The following is a 20,216-nucleotide window of genomic DNA, read 5'->3' as shown; positions in this document are numbered from 1 at the left end:
AGTATACAATGGTGCAACTTCTTTGAAAAACAGTTTTTAGGGCAGCCCCCGTGGCGCAGCGGTTTGGCGCCATCTGCAGCCTGGGGTGTGATCCTGGAGACACGGGATCGAGTCCCGCGTCGGGCTCCCTCCATGGAGCCTGCTTCTCCCTCTGTCTGTGTCTCTGCCTTCCTCTCTCTCTCTCTGTCTGTGAGTAAATAAATAAAATCTTCAAAAAAAAAAAAAGTTTTTATACAAATGTTATACAGTTGCCCCTTAAGCACCACTGGTGCTTTGATTGAACATGCAGGTCCACTTACGCACAGATAAACACTTAATATTTTTCCTTATAATTTTCTCTCATGGATTTCTTTTTTCTTATTCTTTTTAAAAATTTATTTATTCATGAGAGACACAGAGAGAGAGAGGCAGAGATACAGGCAGACAGAGGAGAAACAGGCTCCATGCAGGGAGCCTGATGTGGGACTTGACCCCGGGACCCCAGGATCATGCCCTGGGCCAAAGGCAGACGCTCAACCGCTGAGCCACCCAGGTGTCCCTCTTACTGTTTTCTTAATATCATTTTTGTTTCTCTAGTTCATTTTATTGTAAGAACACAGAATGTAATATGCATAACATACAAAATATGTGTTGATCAGCTGCTTATTTTATATCAGTAAAACTTCTGGTCAACAGCAGGCTTTTAGTAAAGTTTTGGGAGAGTCAAAAGTTATATGCGGATATTCAATTGCATGGGGGTCAGCTTCTCTAGTTTCTGCATTGTTGAAAGGTCTACTGTAGTTTGCAATTAAAAAGACAAGAAACCACTGCCTAAGAATGTGTATCTCTTTCCATGTTTTTTTTTTTTTTTGTTTTAGGTCCTTCCATATTTTAAAATTCACATCTAAGTTTCCATCTTATTTACTTTTTTTTTTACCTGAACAATAATGCTCATTGCAGCCTTATTTGTAACTGCCCTAAATAGGAAACAACTCAAATATCTATGGAGAATGAATAAATACTTTGTAGATTTTCTTTTTTTTTTTTTTTAAGATTTTATTTATTTACTCATGAGAGACACAGAGAGAGAGGCAGAGACACAGGCAGAGGGAGAAGCAGGCTCCATGCAGGGAGCCCAACGTGGGCCTCGATCCCGGGTCTCCAGGATCACACCCTGGGCCAGAGGCAGAGGCTCAACCACTGAACCACCCAGCTGTCCAAATAATATGTAGATTTTCATATAATGGAACACTACTCAGCAATAAAAAGGAATGACATGAGTGAATCTCAAAAACAGTGTTATGCAAATGAAGCTAGACACAAAAGTACCTACTATATGATTCAGTCTTTATGAAAATCAGAAACAGACAAAACCAAGATCCTTAAAATCCAAACAGCAGTTGGTAGATGGGGAGTGTCTTGAAAAGGGCATGGGGGAACATTCTGGGATGATTCAGCATGCATTTAACTAGATGCAAGAGACATACTTTCTGGCACATTACAGATCTTAACATTCAAAAATAAAACTATGATATCATCGCCATAAATACACCCAATGAAATATAAGTACCATAATTATTTGACATCCACCATCATTTATTTAAATATTTTTAAAAAATATGGACAGGCCCTTCTTGAACAGCCAAACATTTTAATAAACTTTTTTTTTTTTTAAGTAAACTCTACCCTTAATGGGGCTTGAACTCATGACCCTGAGATCAAGAGTCACATGTTCCACTGGCTGAGCCAGCCAGGCAACCCAACAGTCTTACATTTTGAATCATTCTTTTTCTCCTTGAAATCCAAGTCTCCTATCAAATATTACTCTAATGTAACATGGATTTATGTTTGATAGATTCATCATCTACTACTCTGCAACAACATATGACCATATATTTACTTTTTTTGTTGCATTTTTAAAATCTTAAAATATATACTATCACCACAAGGCTTTGAATATTCATTTTCTTTGGGCTTAAGCTAGCATTATAAATTATACACTAATAAAATTGATCAAAGCAGCATTAAATTATATCCATTGAAAATTCATCTCTCAAGGTGCCTGGGCGGCTCAGTCAATTAAGTGGCTGACTTTTATTTTTTTAATTTTTTTTTTTATTTATTTATGATAGTCAGAGAGAGAGAGAGAGAGAGAGAGAGAGAGAGAGGCAGAGACCTAGGCAGAGGGAGAAGCAGGCTCCATGCACCGGGAGCCCGATGTGGGATTTGATCCCGGGTCTCCAGGATCGGGCCCTGGGCCAAAGGCAAGCGCCAAACCACTGCACCACCCAGGGATCCCAAGTGGCTGACTTTTAATATCAGCTCAGGTCTTGATCTCAGGGTGTGAGTTCAAGTCCTGCATTAGGCATTAGACATGGAGCCTACTTTTAAAAAAAAAAAATCTCTCAATGAATTAATGAGGGAGTAGTTAATGGTACCTTAATTAGTCTTTTTTTTTTAAGACTTGATTTGAGCAAGAGTGAAAAAATGAGAAAGAACATGAGCAGGGAGGGAGAAGCAGAGGGGGAGAGAGAAGCAGACTCCCTGCTGAGCAGGAAGCCCCAGTGTGGGGCTCAATCCCAGGACTTCGGGATCATGACCTGAGCCAAAGGCAGACGCTTAATGCTTAAGCGGTTGAGCCACCCAGGCACCTCTTAACTAATCTTAACTATGCTTGTATTTGTATCCAAATTTGGTTTTTAACCTCATAATATACACCAGAGTGAGATGTTGGATGGCGTGCCTTACCTTTTGCAAGGTGGGAAGGGAAACTGACAGGATATCTGACGTTGGTGTATACAGTTTTAAGAAAGACAACACATGAACGTTGATCCCCCTTGAAAAGCCTTCATGCTTAGGGATGTGTGTAATTCTAGTTTGAAGGCACCAGTTTAGAATGTGTGGAGATGGAACTCTGACCCAGATATGTCTGACTCCCAGCCTAGATTCTTTCAACTGCTCCATACAATCCTAATTTATTCCTTATCACTTTGGCCTAAATCATTTTGGGAAGATTTATTTGCCGGGTGAGGGTTGGGGGCAGCTTATAGAAGTCATATATTACCATTGCTCAAAATTAAAATACAGTGTCATTTTTACACGTTGGTCTCATATCTAGGCCTTCAGGGCAAGACTAGTGTTTTATCTATAGTTGTGGCCTTAGAACCAACTGAGCTTCAACTCACAAAGCCTCAGTGAATGTAGAGCAAATGCCCATGGAGGACAAGACCATATGTGCATCTTTGACTGGCATAATAAAGAAGGTCCCAAAAGTGGGAGAGGTGATGCCAATGGTTGGCTCAGCTTTGTAGTTTAAGGCTTCCATTATTTCATCAGTCCTTTCATTCTCTGCTACAGACAACTGATGGTTTCTCAAACTAACATCCAATGCTTGATGCACTTGGCTTCAAGACAGTGCCCTCACTTAGCCTTCCAACTAGGTTGGCCCCTGCTCTCTCTCCAAAGCCCTCCTTTATCAGATTTCTGTAACTCTCACTGCTGACCACAAGAGAACGTTCATCTGTGAGACTGGGAAGAACCAACTATGTGTGTTCTTTTAAAAAAAAATTTATTTAAATTCAATTTGCCAACATATAGTATGACACCCTGTGCTCATCTCATCATGTGCCCTCCATAATGCCCGTCACCCAATCCCCCCACCTGCTATGTGTGTTCTTAACACAGACATGCCATGTGCAGAGTCAAAAAGCCTGAAGAAGGGACACCTGGGTGGCTCACCAGTTGAGCCTCTGCCTCTGGCCCAGGGCATGATCCTGGAGTCCCAGGATCGAGTCCCACATTGGGCTCCCTGCATGGAGCCTGCTTCTCTCTCTGCCTGTGTCTCTGCCTCTCTGTGTGTGTGTCTCTCGTGAGCAAATAAATAAAATCTTAAAAGAAAAGAAAAGAAAAAAGAAAGAAAAGAAAAGAAAGGAAAAAAGAAAAGAAAAGAAAAGAAAAGAAAAAGCATGAAGAACTTTCTATCCATGCTGGGCTTCATGCCCTGTTGCTGTTCTCCAGCGTGCAGATGCTGGAACAGTTCTTCCCACACTTCTAGACTTGCATGTCACCTTGATGACTTTTTGGTATATCCACAGGCCACCTGCGTTTACCTCATGCTTTTCTTTATATGACTCATTATTTTTTACCTAAAAACTTGCTTACGTTTTGTCCTGAGCAATAATATTCAAGTAACAACAGGCTTGATGAGTGATGTGTGCATGTGTATTTCAAAAGCATGTTTTTAAAAGTTCATAGTTATTAATATTTTCAAAACGTTAGTTGGTTTTCCCCTCCTGTGTGTTTCTCCTTTACTTTTACACAAAATGCTTTACTTCTGACACTTGTGGTCACCAAATGTGTGGGGTTTTTTCCCTACACCAAGCAATTCTTTATGACACCAGCTGGATATTCTACAATTTAACCCCATTACACACAACTTCTGCCCAACATGGCTACAAATCAGAGGTTTCCCCCAGTTTCCATCAATTTGCTTAGAGTGGCTCACAGAACTCAGGAAGACACTTATGTTCACCTGTGTATTTTTTTTTTAATTTTTATTTATTTATGATAGTCACATAGAATGAGAGAGAGAGAGGCAGAGACACAGACAGAGGGAGAAGCAGGCTCCATGCACCGGGAGCCCGACGTGGGACTCGATCCCGGGTCTCCAGGATCGGGCCCTGGGCCAAAGGCAGGCGCCAAACCGCTGCGCCACCCAGGGATCCCTGTTCACCAGTGTATTAAAGGATATAACTAAGAATAGACATGAACATCCAGCTGAAGACACACATAGGGCAAGGTCTGGGAGGGTCCCCAGCACAGGAGCTTCTGTCTTGGTGGAGTTGAAGTACATCACTCTCTAATTACATGGATGTGTTCACTGACCTAGAAGCTCTCTGAACCCCATGCTATTAGGATTTTGTGGAGGCTTAATCATGTAGGCATGAAAGATCATTAACTCCATTTTTAGACTTTCTCCCTTCTCAAGGGAATGAGGGAGGAGTGGAAAAGTCCAAGTTTCTAATCATGGCTGGGTCTTTCTGGTGACCACCTCCCATCTAGGAGTCACCTGGGAACCCACCCAGAGTTATCTTTTTAAAACAAGAGATACTCCTAGTACTCTTATCGCTTAAGAAATTGCCAGAATTTTAAAAGCTCTGTGCCAGGGACAGGGGGCAGAGACCAATATATACATTTTCTATTATCTCACAGTGTACTACCCCAAAAAATTCACATATATTGTAAGATTAAAAATGTCCTGTTCTAGATAGGAACTCGTCAGGCTTATCCTATTTTATCTTGAGCATGAAGTAATCTTTGGGTACATAATTATTTATTTGTTCATTTTTTTATCGGAGGTGCATAATTTTTATCACAGAATAAAATTCCTTGCTATGAACACATCATGACTTATTTAATAATCTTTCTAGTTCTAATATACACTATAAGTAATGCTTTGATGAAAATTCTTGCATTTAATTCTTGGTGCTCATTTATAATTATTTTCATATAATAATTTTCTAAACAATGAAAGTTGTATGGTTCTTGCTGTTTTTGTTTTGTTTTCTTGAATTGCTCCCAGGAAAGGTTTCATAGATTTACACTTGCACCAGCACTGACTGAAATGCTTGTTTCACAGCTCCCTCCCTGACATTGAGTATTATCATTTTTTTCTAGCCTTGCTAATTTAATTAACATGTATCAGGCATTTTTTACAGACTTATCTCATTTCATCTTCACTACAACCCTATGAAATATCCATTTGGTAGTCTGTACTCTTTAGCAGGTGGGGGAAACAAGACCCCTAGAGGTTAGGTTCTTACCCAAGCCAGTAAATTATTAATTAGACCAGGAAAAGTCTGTTAATCATTAACTTGCTGACTGTGGCTTTTCACCTATACCACTCTGCCTCCTGCTGGTGTCCAGAGGGAGGGCAGGAAGCACTGAAGTTCCTCAATAGCAGAATCCTAAATCAGAGTTGGGGTATTTGTGGTCAGTAAAGAAGAGAGTGATGTTGGGACAACCATATGATGGTGGGACTTTGAAAAATGAGGAGAAAACTCAACAAGCTTTACACTTAATATTTATGCATTTTATGTAAAGTTACACCTTAATTTTAAAAAAAAGGCAAAATGAGGAAGAAACTTTTCAGATACTAGATGAGTTAATAAAAACAGCTTATAATTACTGAGCCCATACAACAAGCCAAGTCCACCATGAAGGACATTAGAAATAGTAACTCACTTAATGTTCATACAATCCCCATGAGGCCCCTCTGTTATTTGTGATTGACAGATAAGATGGTTCAGTAATTTTTACTTATTTATTTCCTTATTTGAGAGAGCAAGCACTGGAGTGGGGGAAGAGCAGAGGGAGAGGGACAAGCAGACTTCACAGTGAGCTTGGAGCCGCATGCGGGTCTTGGTCCCACCACCCTCAAATCATGCATGACCTGAGCCAAAGTCAAGAGTCAGATGCTCAACTGACTTAACCACACAGGCGCCCTGATGGTTGAGTAATTTTAACTCAAGCTTACATGGCTAACAAGTGGAGGAGTCAGAATGTGAGGCAGGTAATTTGGCTCCTGGTTTATGCAGGCAGGCTGGGATGGCAAAGCAGCCAAAATCACCAAAGATCTGTCAAACTGAGAGGCCTCATTCTATTCTGAAATGTCCACAACATAGAGATTTTGAAAGACCAGGATATTATACAGATCAGGTCTATGTCGAATTCAAGGGTCTAGCTTATGATTTCACAACCTCAGAGATGCTGCCACTTGCCCTCCTGAGTTGTTCTGGAGTAGTCTCATACTGAGTCTTTGCTGGTTCTAATCCAATGGGGGAGGAAGAAGACCCTTCTAAGTTCAACCAGATAGTTCTTGGGCCTCGCAGAGAGGGGGCACACCACTCACCACAACGGAGATTCTTTTTTTGGTCCAGGTACTAGGTGGTGAATTCCAAAAGCATCAAAGACACCTGTAAGTGACTCACATCCTGTGTCCCCACTTCCTTCCTACACTGACTCCAGGTCCACTCAGCCCTCTGAATGTTTATTCTCCCGCCTGCAAAAGATATGGACAATGATGTGCTCAATGAAAGAATGGGGAATGGATTTTCCAAGGTCTATGTGGCAAACCATCACAGAAATGCAAAAAGAAGGAAGGAAGGAAGGAAAAAGGGGGGGGGGACAAGAAAAAAAAAGAAAAAAGTAAGGTTCAGGAATGTGTCCAGCAAGGTGAGGGCTGAAAGTAGATTTCTTTTTTTTTTTTTTTTTTGAAAGTAGATTTCGAACTGAAGTTGGACAAGAAGAGAACCTGGAAAAGGAGCAAGGGACCATGACTTTTTTTTTTTTTTTTTTGAAGTCCTGTCCAGGCTCATCTACAAAGACAGAAAGGGAGAAAAGAACTCAGGAAAAGGATCCTGTGCGGTCATAAAATTATGTAGTCAGTTGTTCTGCATCCAGAAAATCATAACGCGAATACATAAGAAATGGGAGGCAGTCTCAAGAATGTTCCTATTTCAAAAAAAAAAAAAAAGAATGTTCCTAATTCAGTAAATATAGTTTGCCGGTGGTATGGTTTTTCGATGTGTATCAAAAGCCTTGCTCATGTCCCTGGTCAACTCCAACGTCAAGAAATATGTCAGGCCCTGGGCTAGGTTCCAGGATGTAGGGTGGACAAGCAGACAAAGGAGCTAACTCTAGATAATGTGTTTCAGGAATATGGAAATAGGAGATGCTAAGGAGGGAGCAACAGGGGCATTTAACCCAACCCAGAAAGTCAAGAAAGATTGAAATCCTCAAAAAAAAAAAAGAAAAAAAAAAAAGAAATCCTCTTAAATGACTTGGGACTTGGAATAGAATGGACAAGATGGAGGCTCCAGGCCAATCGAGTAGCAGGTGAGAAGGAAATAACAGAAGTTGTGCATCTACGCACAAGTGAGCACAAAATATCGGTGGCAAATAGGCAACCTCTTCAGGCTTTAAATATCATGTTAAGGCATCTTGTTTAAAAGCAAAAGGGAACAGCCAAAGAGTAACAAGTGAAATATTTGGTGTGTGTTCTACTGCGTATCCATTGACTCACTAATTCCACTTTAAGGAAATGATCCTAAGGAAATAATTATATATCTGTGCAACTATACTGTTGTTGGACCCTGGCTCACGGGTGCCAACGTGGCCCGGTGGACGCCCCAGAGACTCAGACCCCAGACAGGCAGATGCAATTAGCAAGAGGGTTTATTGAACTTTTGCGCAAACGGGCTCTCCGACTCCGAGGAGGAAAAGAGCCCTGATTAGCAATTACAGGGATCTTGTAAAGGCAAAAGGAAAGAAACCGCCTAAAGGCAAAAGAACCGCAGGAGTCGCATAGCATCCAGGTTGATTTCACAGAGGGTCAACATGAACCTATTCAAGGACATTCCAATCAGGGTGTGGGGGGAAATGGTTTTCTTATTGTCAACAGAATGCTTTTAGTTGCTAAAATTTCAGGAAGGCGCCTGGATGGGCTGCCTCTGGGTTAGGGCTGGCCCTACTTACAAGGGGGGAGGTTTCTTCATTCCCTCCTCTTGTTTGGGCTGATTTTAACCTTAAAATCTTAGGGAACATTTATTTCTTCAGTTTGGAGGGCCCGACATTGCTGAGTTAATACCAGAGCTTGGGTAATAGACAATCTTTCTCGGATGAACTGGAGCAGCCGGTTGAGGACGCAGGGGCCGAAAGTTAGCAGCAGGAGCAGGATAACTAGAGGGCCCATAATGGTAGAGATTAGGGTGGTCAACCAGGGAGACTGATTAAACCAGCTTTCAAACCAGCCCTGCTGGGCCTCCCGGTCCCTTTGTCTTTTATTTAACCTTTCCCTGAGTTTGGCCATGGAGTCTGATGACTCCAGAATGGTCTGCATAGAAACAGCATTCCTCTCCCAGCGCCGCACACAGTCCTCCCTCTTTCAGGAATAGTCAATCCAAGCCTCTCCTGTTTTGAAGTGCTACTTCTGAAAGTGAGGTGAGGGACTGTTCTAGCTTAGAAACGGACTGCTCTAGTGTCCGTAGATCCTCATCTACAGCTGTTTGGAGTTCTAGATAACGCCGTGAGCCCTGGATCGGAGCAGCTGCGCCAGTACCCACCCCAGTAGCGACCCCTAGTCCCAACATAACGGCTAAGGTTAGGGAGACAGGTTCGTGCCGAAAACGGGTGGGATGTTTATCATACTGATTTTCTAGAGTTTCAGCAGGGTGATAGAACACCCTGGGTATGATCTGCACCATGACACAGAAGTCGTTTGAGCTATTTAGAACCTTAGCCGACACACAGGGGGTGAGGCCTTTGTTGCATGCCCACCAAGTTCCCGGCTGGGGCTCCAGGTAAGAATCAGTCCCCAAAATCGGGGTGGTAGTGTTGCAGAGTCTCTGGTAGCCCCGGGGGGGTGTTCCTATGCAGGTTCCCTGTCCTGTAACTTCTGTAAGGGTGAATTGTGGTTGGGAGTCGGGTGTGCATCCCTGGGTGCTAGTGATGTTATTATAGGTCCCTGAAGTAGCAATTCCCTCATAATAAGGGGGGGGGGGATGCAAGGCAGAGCCAGCAGGATTTAGTTACATCGGGGCTGGTTCGATTAGGGGCCAGGAATGCCCCTATGATAAGATTAAACAGTCGTTGTCCCGTCTCGGGTGACGACCGAGGGGTTGGAGTGACCGCGAAGTTAGTGGGTGTGGCGCTCCCTGCGGCTAGGGCCGGGGCAGCTCTTTGTTCCCCGAGGACCACGTTAGGCCCGATCGCCACGGGGTCTGGGGATTCTATTTTAGTTTAATTCCGAATATAAAACCATCATCTGTTCTTTCTTTGTATAACCTGAGTCCCCACGTATATCCATTGGCCCAGTAAGTAGCCCTTTTTCCGGGCTCCGTGAAGGATATCCATAGGGGATGACACCACCCTTGGCAGGGCCCATAATTAAGGGTTTTCCATTTGCTAAATGTCGGGTGAGTATAGTTAGCCTTGACAGTGATATAATCCCAGGAGGAGGAGGGCCTCCATTCTGTATCCCCCGTAGTTTCGCACCCCCAATTTTTACAATAGAAGTATTCCCCTCCTCCACAGGTGGGATTTAGCCTGCGATCTCTGTGGTGCCCGGGACAGACATAAAAGGGAAGAGGGCTTAGCATGGCCCTTCTATCAGGCGTGCCACATCCTCCCCATGGGTCTAATCCCAGTCGCCCTGGAGGGCTTTCTTGGTTAGGGGCTCTAGAGGTGTCGAAGTATCCCTCTAGGTCCCATGGGCTAGGGGCCCCTATGGTTAGCTTGCATAGGTCAGGATATAGGTTAGGCCACCAGGTTCCCACGGGGCGGTCTTAGTTATAGACCAGACCTCGTCACCCCCAGACGTTAGTACCTGCCAGGTTAACCTTTTGAGGGCATGAGGGTCACCTTTGGCGGAGGTGAAGAGCGCTAGGAGAGGTAGGAATATAACAACTGTCATTGAACAATTTTTGAAAGTCTTATCTTGAGCGGGTTTTGGGTGCGGTGGAGCTTCCATTGGAGTGGCTTGTCCGGTCCGTCCTGGCTGGCGTCAGCGGTGCTCGTTGATGGGGCGCGCTGGACGTGTGAGGCGTGGACCCAAGCAGCAATGCCGTCTACCTTTAAGGCGGTTGGGGTGGTCAGTAGGACAGTATATGGGCCCTTGCAGCGGGGCTCAAGCGTCCTGGACTGATGTCTCTTGACGTAGACGGAGTCACCGGTCTGGAACGGGTGTGGGCCGGTTGTGTCTCGGGGCGGTAGACAGCCGCAAGGGGTTTCCAGATCTGGTGCTGGATAATCTGGAGCGCCTTTAGCCTGTCCTGTAAACCGGGAGTGTTAGCAAGAGGGTCAAGAGCAGAATCTAGTAAGTCCGTTACTGGCGGGGGACCTCCATAGAGAACCTCGTAAGGAGTTAGCCCATGGCGCGCGGGAGTGTTCCGGACTCGGAACAGAACCATAGGGAGGAGTTGGACCCAGTCTCTAGTGCCAGTCTCCAATGTCAATTTAGTTAGGGTCTCTTTAATTGTTCTATTCATTCTTTCTACCTGACCTGAGCTCTGGGGTCTGTATGCACAATGTCATTTCCAATTTATCCCCAGTAATTTGGCCACCAACTGACTTACCTGGGAGACGAAGGCAGGGCCGTTGTCCGACACTATTACCTTGGGCAGTCCAAACAGCGGGAAAATTTCTTCCAGGATTTTCTTGACAACCACCTGGGCGGTTTCTCGCTTGGTGGGGAATGCTTCTGTCCAGCCTGAAAAGGTATCTATAAACACTAGGAGGTACTTGTTACCATATTTACCTGGCTTGATTTCGGTGAAGTCTACTTCCCAATTAGTTCCGGGTCTTTCTCCCCTCATCCTGGTTCCCTCAGGCATCTTGAGGTGTTTGGTATTTACCTTAGCACAAGGTACACAAGCGTCGGTTACCTGTTGGATCAGGGAGGGGAGTTTGGGAATGTAATAGGTCTGACCTTCTCTCCGGAGGAGTGCTTTTAATTTTTTTTTTTGTGTGTGTGTCCGAGGTGAGTCCATCGGTGGAGGTGAGTCACCAGTTCTTTGGCCCTTTTCTGGGGCAGGACCGTCTTCCCTTGGTGTTTCCAGATCTTCATTTGCTCGTCATATTTTGCCCCTATTTGCTGGACGATATCTAGGTCGCTGTCTGAGTACTCGAGAGAGAGTTGCCGGACAGCCTCTGGTACTTGTAGGGAGAGGGCCTGTGGGCCTAGTGCAGCGGCCCGTGCTGTCTCATCGGCCATCCTGTTCCCCTCTGCTACTGGGTCATTGCCTCGCTGATGCCCAGGACAGTGAATTATACTCAGTTTTCTTGGCAGAAAGAGGGAATGGAGAAGATCTTGTATTTCTTCTCTGTTTTTGATGTTTTTACCTGCTGAGGTTAGGAGACCCCTTCTACGGTATATTTCTCCATGAACATGGGCAGTTGCAAAAGCATATCTGCTGTCAGTATAAATGTTGGCCTTTTTGTCCTTAGCCTTTCTTAGGGCCTGAGTTAGGGCTATAAGCTCTACCCTTTGAGCTGAAGTCCCAGGCTCTAAGGCACTGGCCCAAATGACAGCTTTCCCATCTACCACGGCTGCCCCGGCTTTACGCTCACCATTTCGTAGAAAGCTACTCCCATCGGTGTACCAGGTTGCTTCAGCATCTGGCAAAGGCTGGTCCGTCAAGTCCCCTCTGGTGCCATGGACTTCAGCTAGGATCTGGTGGCAATCATGCATTACTAGGGAGGGGGACTCGGTTTCTGGAAGCAAGGTGGCCGGGTTTAGAGATGTAGCCGTTCCAAACTGTATCCACTCAGAATTCAGTAACATGGCCTGATAATGGGTGACCCGGGCGTTTGAGAGCCATCGATCAGGGGGCTGGCGGATGACTGTCTCTACGGCGTGGGGGGCCACCACAGTGAGGGGTTGGCCAAAAGTCAACTTGTCTGAGTCTTTTACCAGGACTGCCACAGCCGCTATTATTCGGAGACATGGGGGCCATCCTGCAGCCACGCTGTCTAATTTTTTTTGAAAAGTATGCCACGGGCCTTTTCCAGGGTCCCAGTTTTTGAGTTAGGACCCCTTTGGCTATTCCATTATGTTCATCAACATATAGCGTAAAAGGCTTGGTTACATCTGGGAGGTTCAGGGCAGGGGCGGTCAATAAGGCCCTTTTTATTTTGTCAAAAGCCAGTTGCTGCTCCTTTCCCCAGTGGTAGGGGGTGTTGGATTTCGTGAGAGGATATAGGGGAGCCGCCATCTCCGCAAACCCGGGTATCCAGAGGCGGCAGAACCCAGCACTGCCGAGGAACTCTCGTAGTCCTTTGGCATTAGTGGGTGCTGGGATCAGGGCTACAGCCTTTTTGCGGCTCTCCGTCAGCCACCTCTGGCCTCCTTCCAGGAGATATCCCAGATAGGTCACTTGTCTCTGGCCTATTTGGGCCTTTTTGGCGGAGGCCCTATACCCCAGTTCTCCCAGTCTCTCAAGCAGGGCCCCCGTACCTTTTACACAATCCTGTTCTGTCCTAGCCGCCAGGAGCAAATCATCCACGTACTGCAGGAGGACGAGGTCCGGATGGCCAACTCGGAAATCTGCCAAATCCCCATGCAAGGCTTCACGAACAAAGTGGGGGAATTTTTGAATCCCTGTGGCAGCCTTGTCCAAGTGAGTTGTCCTGAGAATCCCGTCTCAGGATCTTTCCATTCAAAGGCAAAAATAGGCTGGCTTTGAGAGCTTAACCTTAGGCGAAAGAATGCATCTTTTAGATCTAACACCGTATACCAGACATGGCTTGGGGGTAAGGTGCTGAGCAAGTTGTAGGGATTCGGCACCGTGGGATGTATGTCCTCTGTCCTCCAGTTAACCTCTCGTAAATCTTGTACCGGCCGGTAATCTCCTGTGCCGGGTTTTTTTTACGGGTAATAGAGGAGTATTCCAGGGCGACTGGCAAGGTATAAAAATGCCCAATTGTAATAGTCTCTGTATATGGGGCCGAATGCCTTCTTTGGCCTCTTTGCTCATTGAATATTGCCGGATCGATATGGGGGTGGCTGAGGGTTTTAAGTTTATAATTATGGGTGGCTGGTTTACAGCTAGTCCCATTCCGGCCGTTTCCACCCAGGCCTGAGGGTAGTTAGTGAGCCATTCAGAATCTAGGGGCTGCACGGACGTGGAGAGTCCTCGTGCAGCCGGTGTTCATCCTCTAGGCGCCAAGGTCAGTACCTGGAGGGGCTGCCCTTCTGCGCCAGTAATAGTGGCCCCTTTTTGCTGAAAATGTATCTGGGCCCCTACTTTTGAATGAAGGTCTCTGCCTAGGAGAGGGTAAGGGCAGTCTGGGACCACTAAGAAGGAATGCGTTACTTGCCCAGTGCTCAGGTGGACCTTCCGTTCGGTTGTCCATCGATATAACTTGCCTCCAGTTGCCCCCTGAACCCAAGACGTTTTAGAGCTCAAGGGTCCTTTTGCCTCAGTTAAAACTGAATGTTGAGCCCCCGTATCGACCAGGAAGGTCACCGGCTGTCCCCCCACTTTAAGGGTTATCCGAGGCTCGGGGGGGGGTTCATGGCCCTGACACCCCTAATCTTCATCTTCTAGGGACAAAACAGGAATGGGCTTCTTTTTAGGTCCCTGCGTTTGGCCCTTCCTTGGGCAATCTTTAACCCAATGTCCTTTTTCCTTGCAGTAGGCACACTGGTCTCGTTCAACCCGTGGTCCTCTTTTGTCTCCCAGGTCCCTACTCTGTCCTGACTTACTCTGCCCTGAGCCCTGTACTACGGTGGCCAGTATAGCCTTCTATTAACCTCTGCAGAAAACCTGCCGGCGTCTCATCTTTTCCCTGCCCTATAGCACATACCTTTGCCAAATTGGTGGGGCGACGCCCTGCCCCTTTGAGACCCGCTAGGAGTACCTGGCGATAGAGACGGAGCCGCTCCCTACCAGCAACAGTGTCGTAGTCCCAGGTCGGGCGAACCAAGGGGAAAACATCCTCAATTTCCTTAGGCAGCCGGGTCGCCTCCCATCCGCCCCCGGGACGTTTTTCCGAGCTTCGAGGTAGACGCGGTGTCGCTCCTCCGTGGTGAGGAGAGTCTGCAGGAGCTGTTGGCGGTCATCCCAGGTCGGCTGATCGAGGTGTCCATTGGGTCCTGGCTGGAAGACCAGGGCCTTCACCTGCAAGATGATGTCAATATTAAAAGCTCCGTTCCTGGGCCACCCGTTGAAAGCGGCCACTCCGAGGAGCAGAAGGTGACCCATCTTCGTCTTCTGACTTCGACCGAAAGATTGTGTGCCCGGCCGGCGACTTCTTTCCAGTGATCTAGAGTGAGGCTTAAAGGGGTGGTTACAGTCGGCCCCAGGGGTGTGGAGAAGGGGTGAGCGGTGAGGAGGAGGACAGGAAAGGAAGAGAAACACGGAATGAACAGACGCACACGAACGACAGGACTGGCGCGGCAGATTCAGATGGGAGCGGTCGCGAACCACGACCCTCCCCGAAGAGGAGGGAGTGCCGGGGCTCCGTTCCTCTTCCAGACCACTCCGGAGCCCGACTCCGGAGGGGGACCAGGGGTCTCGGGCACGTCTGCCTCCCCCGCTGGTCCAAATACAGAATACAGAGTACAGCGTCCTGCAGGCACAATACAGACCCGGCACAAAACAGACCCGGCCAGTCAGACAAACGGACGAGACAAATAGGACATTTAGCGAGCTCGGTCTTACGTCCTACCGGTTTTAGGATTGAGTCTGGGGCGTCTCAGATCCCGGACGAGCCCCCAAATGTTGGACCCTGGCTCACGGGTGCCAACGTGTCCCGGTGGACGCCCCAGAGACTCAGACCCCAGACAGGCAGATGCAGTTAGCAAGAGGGTTTATTGAACGTTTGCGCAAACGGGCTCTCCGCCTCCGAGGAGGAAAAGAGCCCCGATTAGCAATTACAGGGATCTTGTAAAGGCAAAAGGAAAGAAACCGCCTAAAGGCAAAAGAACCGCAGGAGTCGCATAGCATCCAGGTTGATTTCACAGAGGGTCAACATGAACCTATTCAGGGACATTCCAATCAGGGTGTGGGGGGAAATGGTTTTCTTATTGTAAACAGAATGCTTTTAGTTGCTAAAATTTCAGGAAGGCGCCTGGATGGGCTGCCTCTGGGTTAGGGCTGGCCCTACTTACAAGGGGGGGAAGTTTCTTCACTGTTAAAAGTATGTTTCTAATATTGAGATTGTTTAAAATTAGAAAAATTTGAAATAACCTAAACATCTTATAGTAGGGGCTTAAATGAAAGCTTTGGTTCACCCATGTATTAGAATACTATATAGTTGCTAAAGATACTATGAAAAAAATATTTAATGGGATGGAAAGATGTTCATTATATGTTAAATGAAAGAGGATAATATAAAACATATAGTATAACACCGTTTTTACACAATTAGGTATAGAAAGACATTGGAGGGCTATAAAGCTGCGCGTCAATTTCTTCTTTCCTGTGACACTATGGGTGGTTTAAATGTTAGTCCTTTTTTGCTTATTTTTTTTTTTCTAACGTGGTATTTTTGTAACTTAAAAAATTGTATGTCTTATATGTCTGGAGGTCTCTGGGATGCCGGTCATAATCTATTTCTTTTTTTTTTTAAATTTAATTTTATTTATCTATTCATGAGAGATACAGAGAGAGAGGCAGAGACACAGGCTGAGGGAGAAGCAGGCTCCTGCAGGGAGCCCCATGCGGGACTCCATCCCTGACCAGGATCATGCCCTGGGCCAAAGATAGACGCTCAACCGCTGAGCCACCCAGGCGTCCCGTGCTTCATAATCCACTTCTTGACCTCGATTGAGTTTACACTGGCCTTTGCTTTACATCATTTGTTAAAAAAATAAAATAAATAAATAAAATAGTTTAAAAATGTAAATGCTTCATAACCTTTCTTCTATAAAATGTGTGTTATATTTCACAATTTTGTATTTAACAAGCTGCACGTTTTAATTTTCAGTATCTTGCACGTAGTCCCAATAGCTCACAGCTGTCCCGTAATTTCGAAGCCAGGGTGACACGCGGCCGCCAACCTGGCGGCTGCACCCGCCTGGACGGCTTGGACTTCAAGCCCCAGCAAGCATTGCGGCCTGCACCTGGGAACTACGGGGTCCGAGACGGGGTGAGGGACTTACGGTCTTTTCCCTCCCAGAAGCCCGCGGGCGGCGAGGAGCACCGTCTGTGTAATGGCCGCGGGAACCGGGACGGCAAGCCCCGTTTCCGGCCCGGGCGTCGTACGTGACCTGGAGGCGTCACAGTCGAAGAAGCGGCCCGGCCGGGAAGGCGGGGAGGGCGCGCGGCGATCGGACGCGATGGCGGGAGGAGGCGGGAGCAGCGACGGCAGCGGGCGGGCGGCAGGCCGGCGGGCGTCCCGCAGCGGCGGGCGGGCTCGGCGGGGGCGCCAGGAGCCGGGGCTGGGGGGCGCCACGGAGCGGGGCGCGGGGGAGGCGCGGCTGGAGGAGGCGGTCAACCGCTGGGTGCTCAAGTTCTACTTCCACGAGGCGCTGCGGGCCTTTCGGGGTAGCCGGTACGGGGACTTCCGGCAGATCCGGGACATCATGCAGGGTGAGGGCCGGACCTGGGGACGGAGGCTGGCTGGGGGAGGGGCGCTGTGGGGCTCGGGGTCGGCGCTGGGGTCGCCGAGCCAACGCTGTCTTCTCCCCAGCTTTGCTCGTCAGGCCCTTGGGGAAGGAGCACACCGTGTCCCGGCTGCTGCGGGTTATGCAGTGTCTGTCGCGCATCGAAGAAGGAGAGAATTTAGGTACGGCGATTTTTTCTGTTCTTCTCGGGCTTTTTTTAGGGTTACATTGTTGTTTTCCAACTTACGGCCAGAACTGACGGATTCGGGGTTACGGTGCACTAGTTACGTTCCCATCACAGTGGTCTTTTTCTCAGTCTAGTTTTCTCCAGTTAAGGTTCTTGTAGCTGCTTTTCTATTTTTTATTTCCTCCCACCTGTTTCTTGCTTGCCCCAACTTTGCTGCGATCTAGTGAGTTATGCTAAGGCCAAATTTTCCCCCACAGTACAAGTTGTTTTTTTGGTTTTGTTTTGTTTTTAAATTGAACTTAAAACCTGTTTAGCAAAAACGGTCTCCAGTTTCTGATCGTTTGTATCTGAGGAGAATGTGCGTATCCTGAAATTTGAGATGCAAATGCATGTGTAAAAAAAAATTTTTTTTACCTGTTTTGGAAATTATTAAACAATAGTCACTGCGAATTCATTAGTTTGAATTTGAACTCTTAACGTCTTTATAAGTTTGTAGCCAGCATGTTAGCAAATTAAATGCAAATCTTACTATATTTACAGGTGTCTTTTTGGATAAACAACGTATTTTTGGACATGACGTTTCTGCTCCTTATAAAATAGCTTACAGTGAAAACTGTGTTCTTTGTCCTAGACTGTTCCTTTGATATGGAGGCTGAGCTCACACCGCTGGAATCAGCTATCAATGTGCTGGAGATGATTAAAACGGAATTTACACTGACAGAGGCAGTGGTCGAATCCAGTAGAAAACTGGTCAAGGAGGCTGTAAGGCTCTATTTTTACTTCTTTTTTCTTTTGACAAAAATCAGATGTCTTTGAGGATACGGTACTTATCTTTTCTGTGGGGATGGCAAGAGCATGTGAGCACACTCAAACATAGACACACAAACAGATGTTAAATCTCTTCAGCTGACCCCTTCCCAGGCCAGGCTTGGAAAGTGTTAATGGCAGGTACCTTGCTTTTGTGATTTTGGTTGTCTTCCTTGTGGCCTTGGCAAGAGAGTCTCAATACACAGGAAATGGGTTGGCACTGAAGACTGATATTTTGGAGGTTATTACACCATTCAAGGGCATTGTTAAAGGGCTAGAAGCAAGTGGCCTAGGTTTTGGTCATCCAAAGAGGATGCTTGGGGTCTTGGGAAATGTGGGGTAGACTTCGAGGAGGAACATTCCCTTTGAATAATCAGCCAGTTAGAAAGACAGTAATGGTAGAAGGCTGGAACAGCCAGTGTTCTTGACAAGGAAAAAGCTACTGGAGCGTCTAGGAATTTGGACTGTGTGTCATAGCTCACGTAGCTTCACATAGAAGAACTTATTTTTATTTAAAACATGACTGGCAGTGGGAACTAGTCAAAAAGCTTTTTCTTCTCAGTAACCAAGGGTGTGGAAGCAGATGTAGAGTTGGGGACTGAAGATGAGCAGCTCAGCCTTGCCTTGGTGGTAGAAAGTAAGGAAACTGGTAAGAAAAGAGCGCCTCCTAAAAAGATGGGATTTGACGTGGTGTTGGGAAGATGAAACTTTGCTTAGCAAGGAAGACTTTTTTTCCCTTAGCTATGTGCTGGATACTTGGGTACCCTGTTAGAAGAAAAACAGCCAGTATGTGTGAGGTGCAGATATTAATTCAGTTAAGGACCTTGGGCAGGAACTACTTTTGGTCTTGGAAAGAATGCTCAGATAATCCAAATCCCAAAGAGGAATAATTCCAAGAATAGATTTTTAGTATAGGTAGGTCAGGTTTGTGTTGGAGGGAAAATGCCAGGAAAGACATACTAGCAAAGGAGGAGAAATCTGTGCCTACTTTCAGAATAGCTGAGGATCTTTTGAGTGGGAAGAAATGGTATCATGGGGCGCTTGGCTGGCTCAGTTGGTAGAGCATGTGAGTTTTGATCACTGTGTTGTGAGTTTGAGCCCCTCGTTGGGTTTAGAGATTACATAAAAATAAAATCTTGAAAAAAATTGGGCAGGGAAGAAGTGGTACCATTTCAAAGTAATTCATGTAATTCCTGTTAACTAGGTAGCTGATTCAGAAGTGCAACTCCTTCAGAATACAAGAGCAATAGATTTGTCTCTGTCCCCTTTTCTGGAAGATTCTTTGTGGGATTTCATCTGTATATTTGTTATTTTATTATTAAGTTTATAGATCTCATTTGGGGTCCTTCCTTATGAAAAATTTGTTAGCAAAGTCTGAATTCTCTAAATTCTCTTAAAATAGTCAACTGTTCTCTTATGTTGACTCCCTTCTGCTTTTCCATTTTACAACACGTACCAGATTTCTTGTTATATACTTACTCTATTACTGTTATTGCTGGGTACCAAAGTACCCCCAAATCTAGCGGCTTAAACCAGTGTATACCATCTCTTATTTGTCAGGAATCTGATAGTGTTTCAGCTGAGTGATTCTGGCTGGAGGTCTCTCATGAGAATGTAGTCAAGTTGTCTGCTAGGGTTGCAATCATCTCAAGACTCAACTAGGGCTGAAGGATCTGTTCCCATGCTCACTCATGTAGTTGTTAGCAGGACATACTTCCTTGCAGGCTGTTGGTTGGAGTCTTCAGCTCCTTGCCTCTCCACAGAGGTGCTTACAACATGATAGTTTGCTTCCCCTAGAGTAAATGATCCAGAAGACCAAAAGCCCAAGACAAAAGCTCCAGTCTTTTATAACCTAATTTCAGAAGTGTCATTACTCCTGCCACATGCTGTTGGTCACACAGACCAGACCAACTATGGATTAGTGCATGGAATGTGACTATGTAGTGGGGTGGGGATCTTTGGGGACCATCTAGAGGCTGGCTACAATTACCTTGAACTCTTAGTTATTAAATGATACTGTATTACTTGTTTCTTCCATTTTTTTTTTTTAATTTTTCATTTAGAGTCATAGAAACTGTTAATGGTCATCTCTGGGAAAATACCATGAGGTATTTTAAGCTTTGTACAGTGTGTTAC

At 46.0% G+C, this 20,216-nt stretch overlaps 2 protein-coding genes across 6 annotated transcripts in view; one reads left to right on the top strand and one right to left on the bottom strand.

The window, feature by feature from the left end:
* Window positions 1–8,218: 8,218 nt before the first annotated feature.
* Window positions 8,219–16,702, bottom strand: LOC129497049 (uncharacterized protein K02A2.6-like). Of its 4 annotated transcripts, none has more exons than XM_055305494.1 (5): window positions 14,738–15,016; window positions 12,992–14,657; window positions 12,106–12,249; window positions 11,112–11,420; window positions 8,219–10,808 (listed from the first exon to the last, which is right to left on the bottom strand). In XM_055305494.1, the coding sequence occupies exons 3-5, from the start codon at window positions 12,151–12,153 to the stop codon at window positions 10,629–10,631; spliced, it is 537 nt and encodes a 178-aa protein (XP_055161469.1). In that variant the 5' UTR covers window positions 12,154–12,249; window positions 12,992–14,657; window positions 14,738–15,016; the 3' UTR covers window positions 8,219–10,628. The 4 variants fall into 4 exon arrangements, 3 of the variants coding, with proteins under 3 accessions (XP_055161469.1, XP_055161471.1, XP_055161468.1); XM_055305496.1 differs by having other exon boundaries at window positions 12,106–12,208; XM_055305493.1 differs by having other exon boundaries at window positions 12,106–14,657.
* Window positions 16,648–20,216, top strand: part of TERF2 (telomeric repeat binding factor 2) — a 26,624-nt gene continuing 23,055 nt past the window's right edge. For both annotated transcript variants that reach the window (XM_055305485.1, XM_055305484.1), the window contains exons 1-3: window positions 16,648–17,072; window positions 17,173–17,268; window positions 17,905–18,035. In XM_055305485.1, the coding sequence (XP_055161460.1) occupies window positions 16,694–17,072; window positions 17,173–17,268; window positions 17,905–18,035 (606 nt within the window). In that variant the 5' untranslated portion in view covers window positions 16,648–16,693. The remainder of the gene's footprint in view (window positions 17,073–17,172; window positions 17,269–17,904; window positions 18,036–20,216) is intronic.

Source organism: Nyctereutes procyonoides, unplaced genomic scaffold, assembly GCF_905146905.1.
Source record: "Nyctereutes procyonoides isolate TBG_1078 unplaced genomic scaffold, NYPRO_anot_genome, whole genome shotgun sequence".
NCBI lineage: Eukaryota > Metazoa > Chordata > Mammalia > Carnivora > Canidae > Nyctereutes > Nyctereutes procyonoides.
Note: the sequence above shows the minus strand (reverse complement) of the source record. Positions and strands in the feature narration are given on the sequence as shown.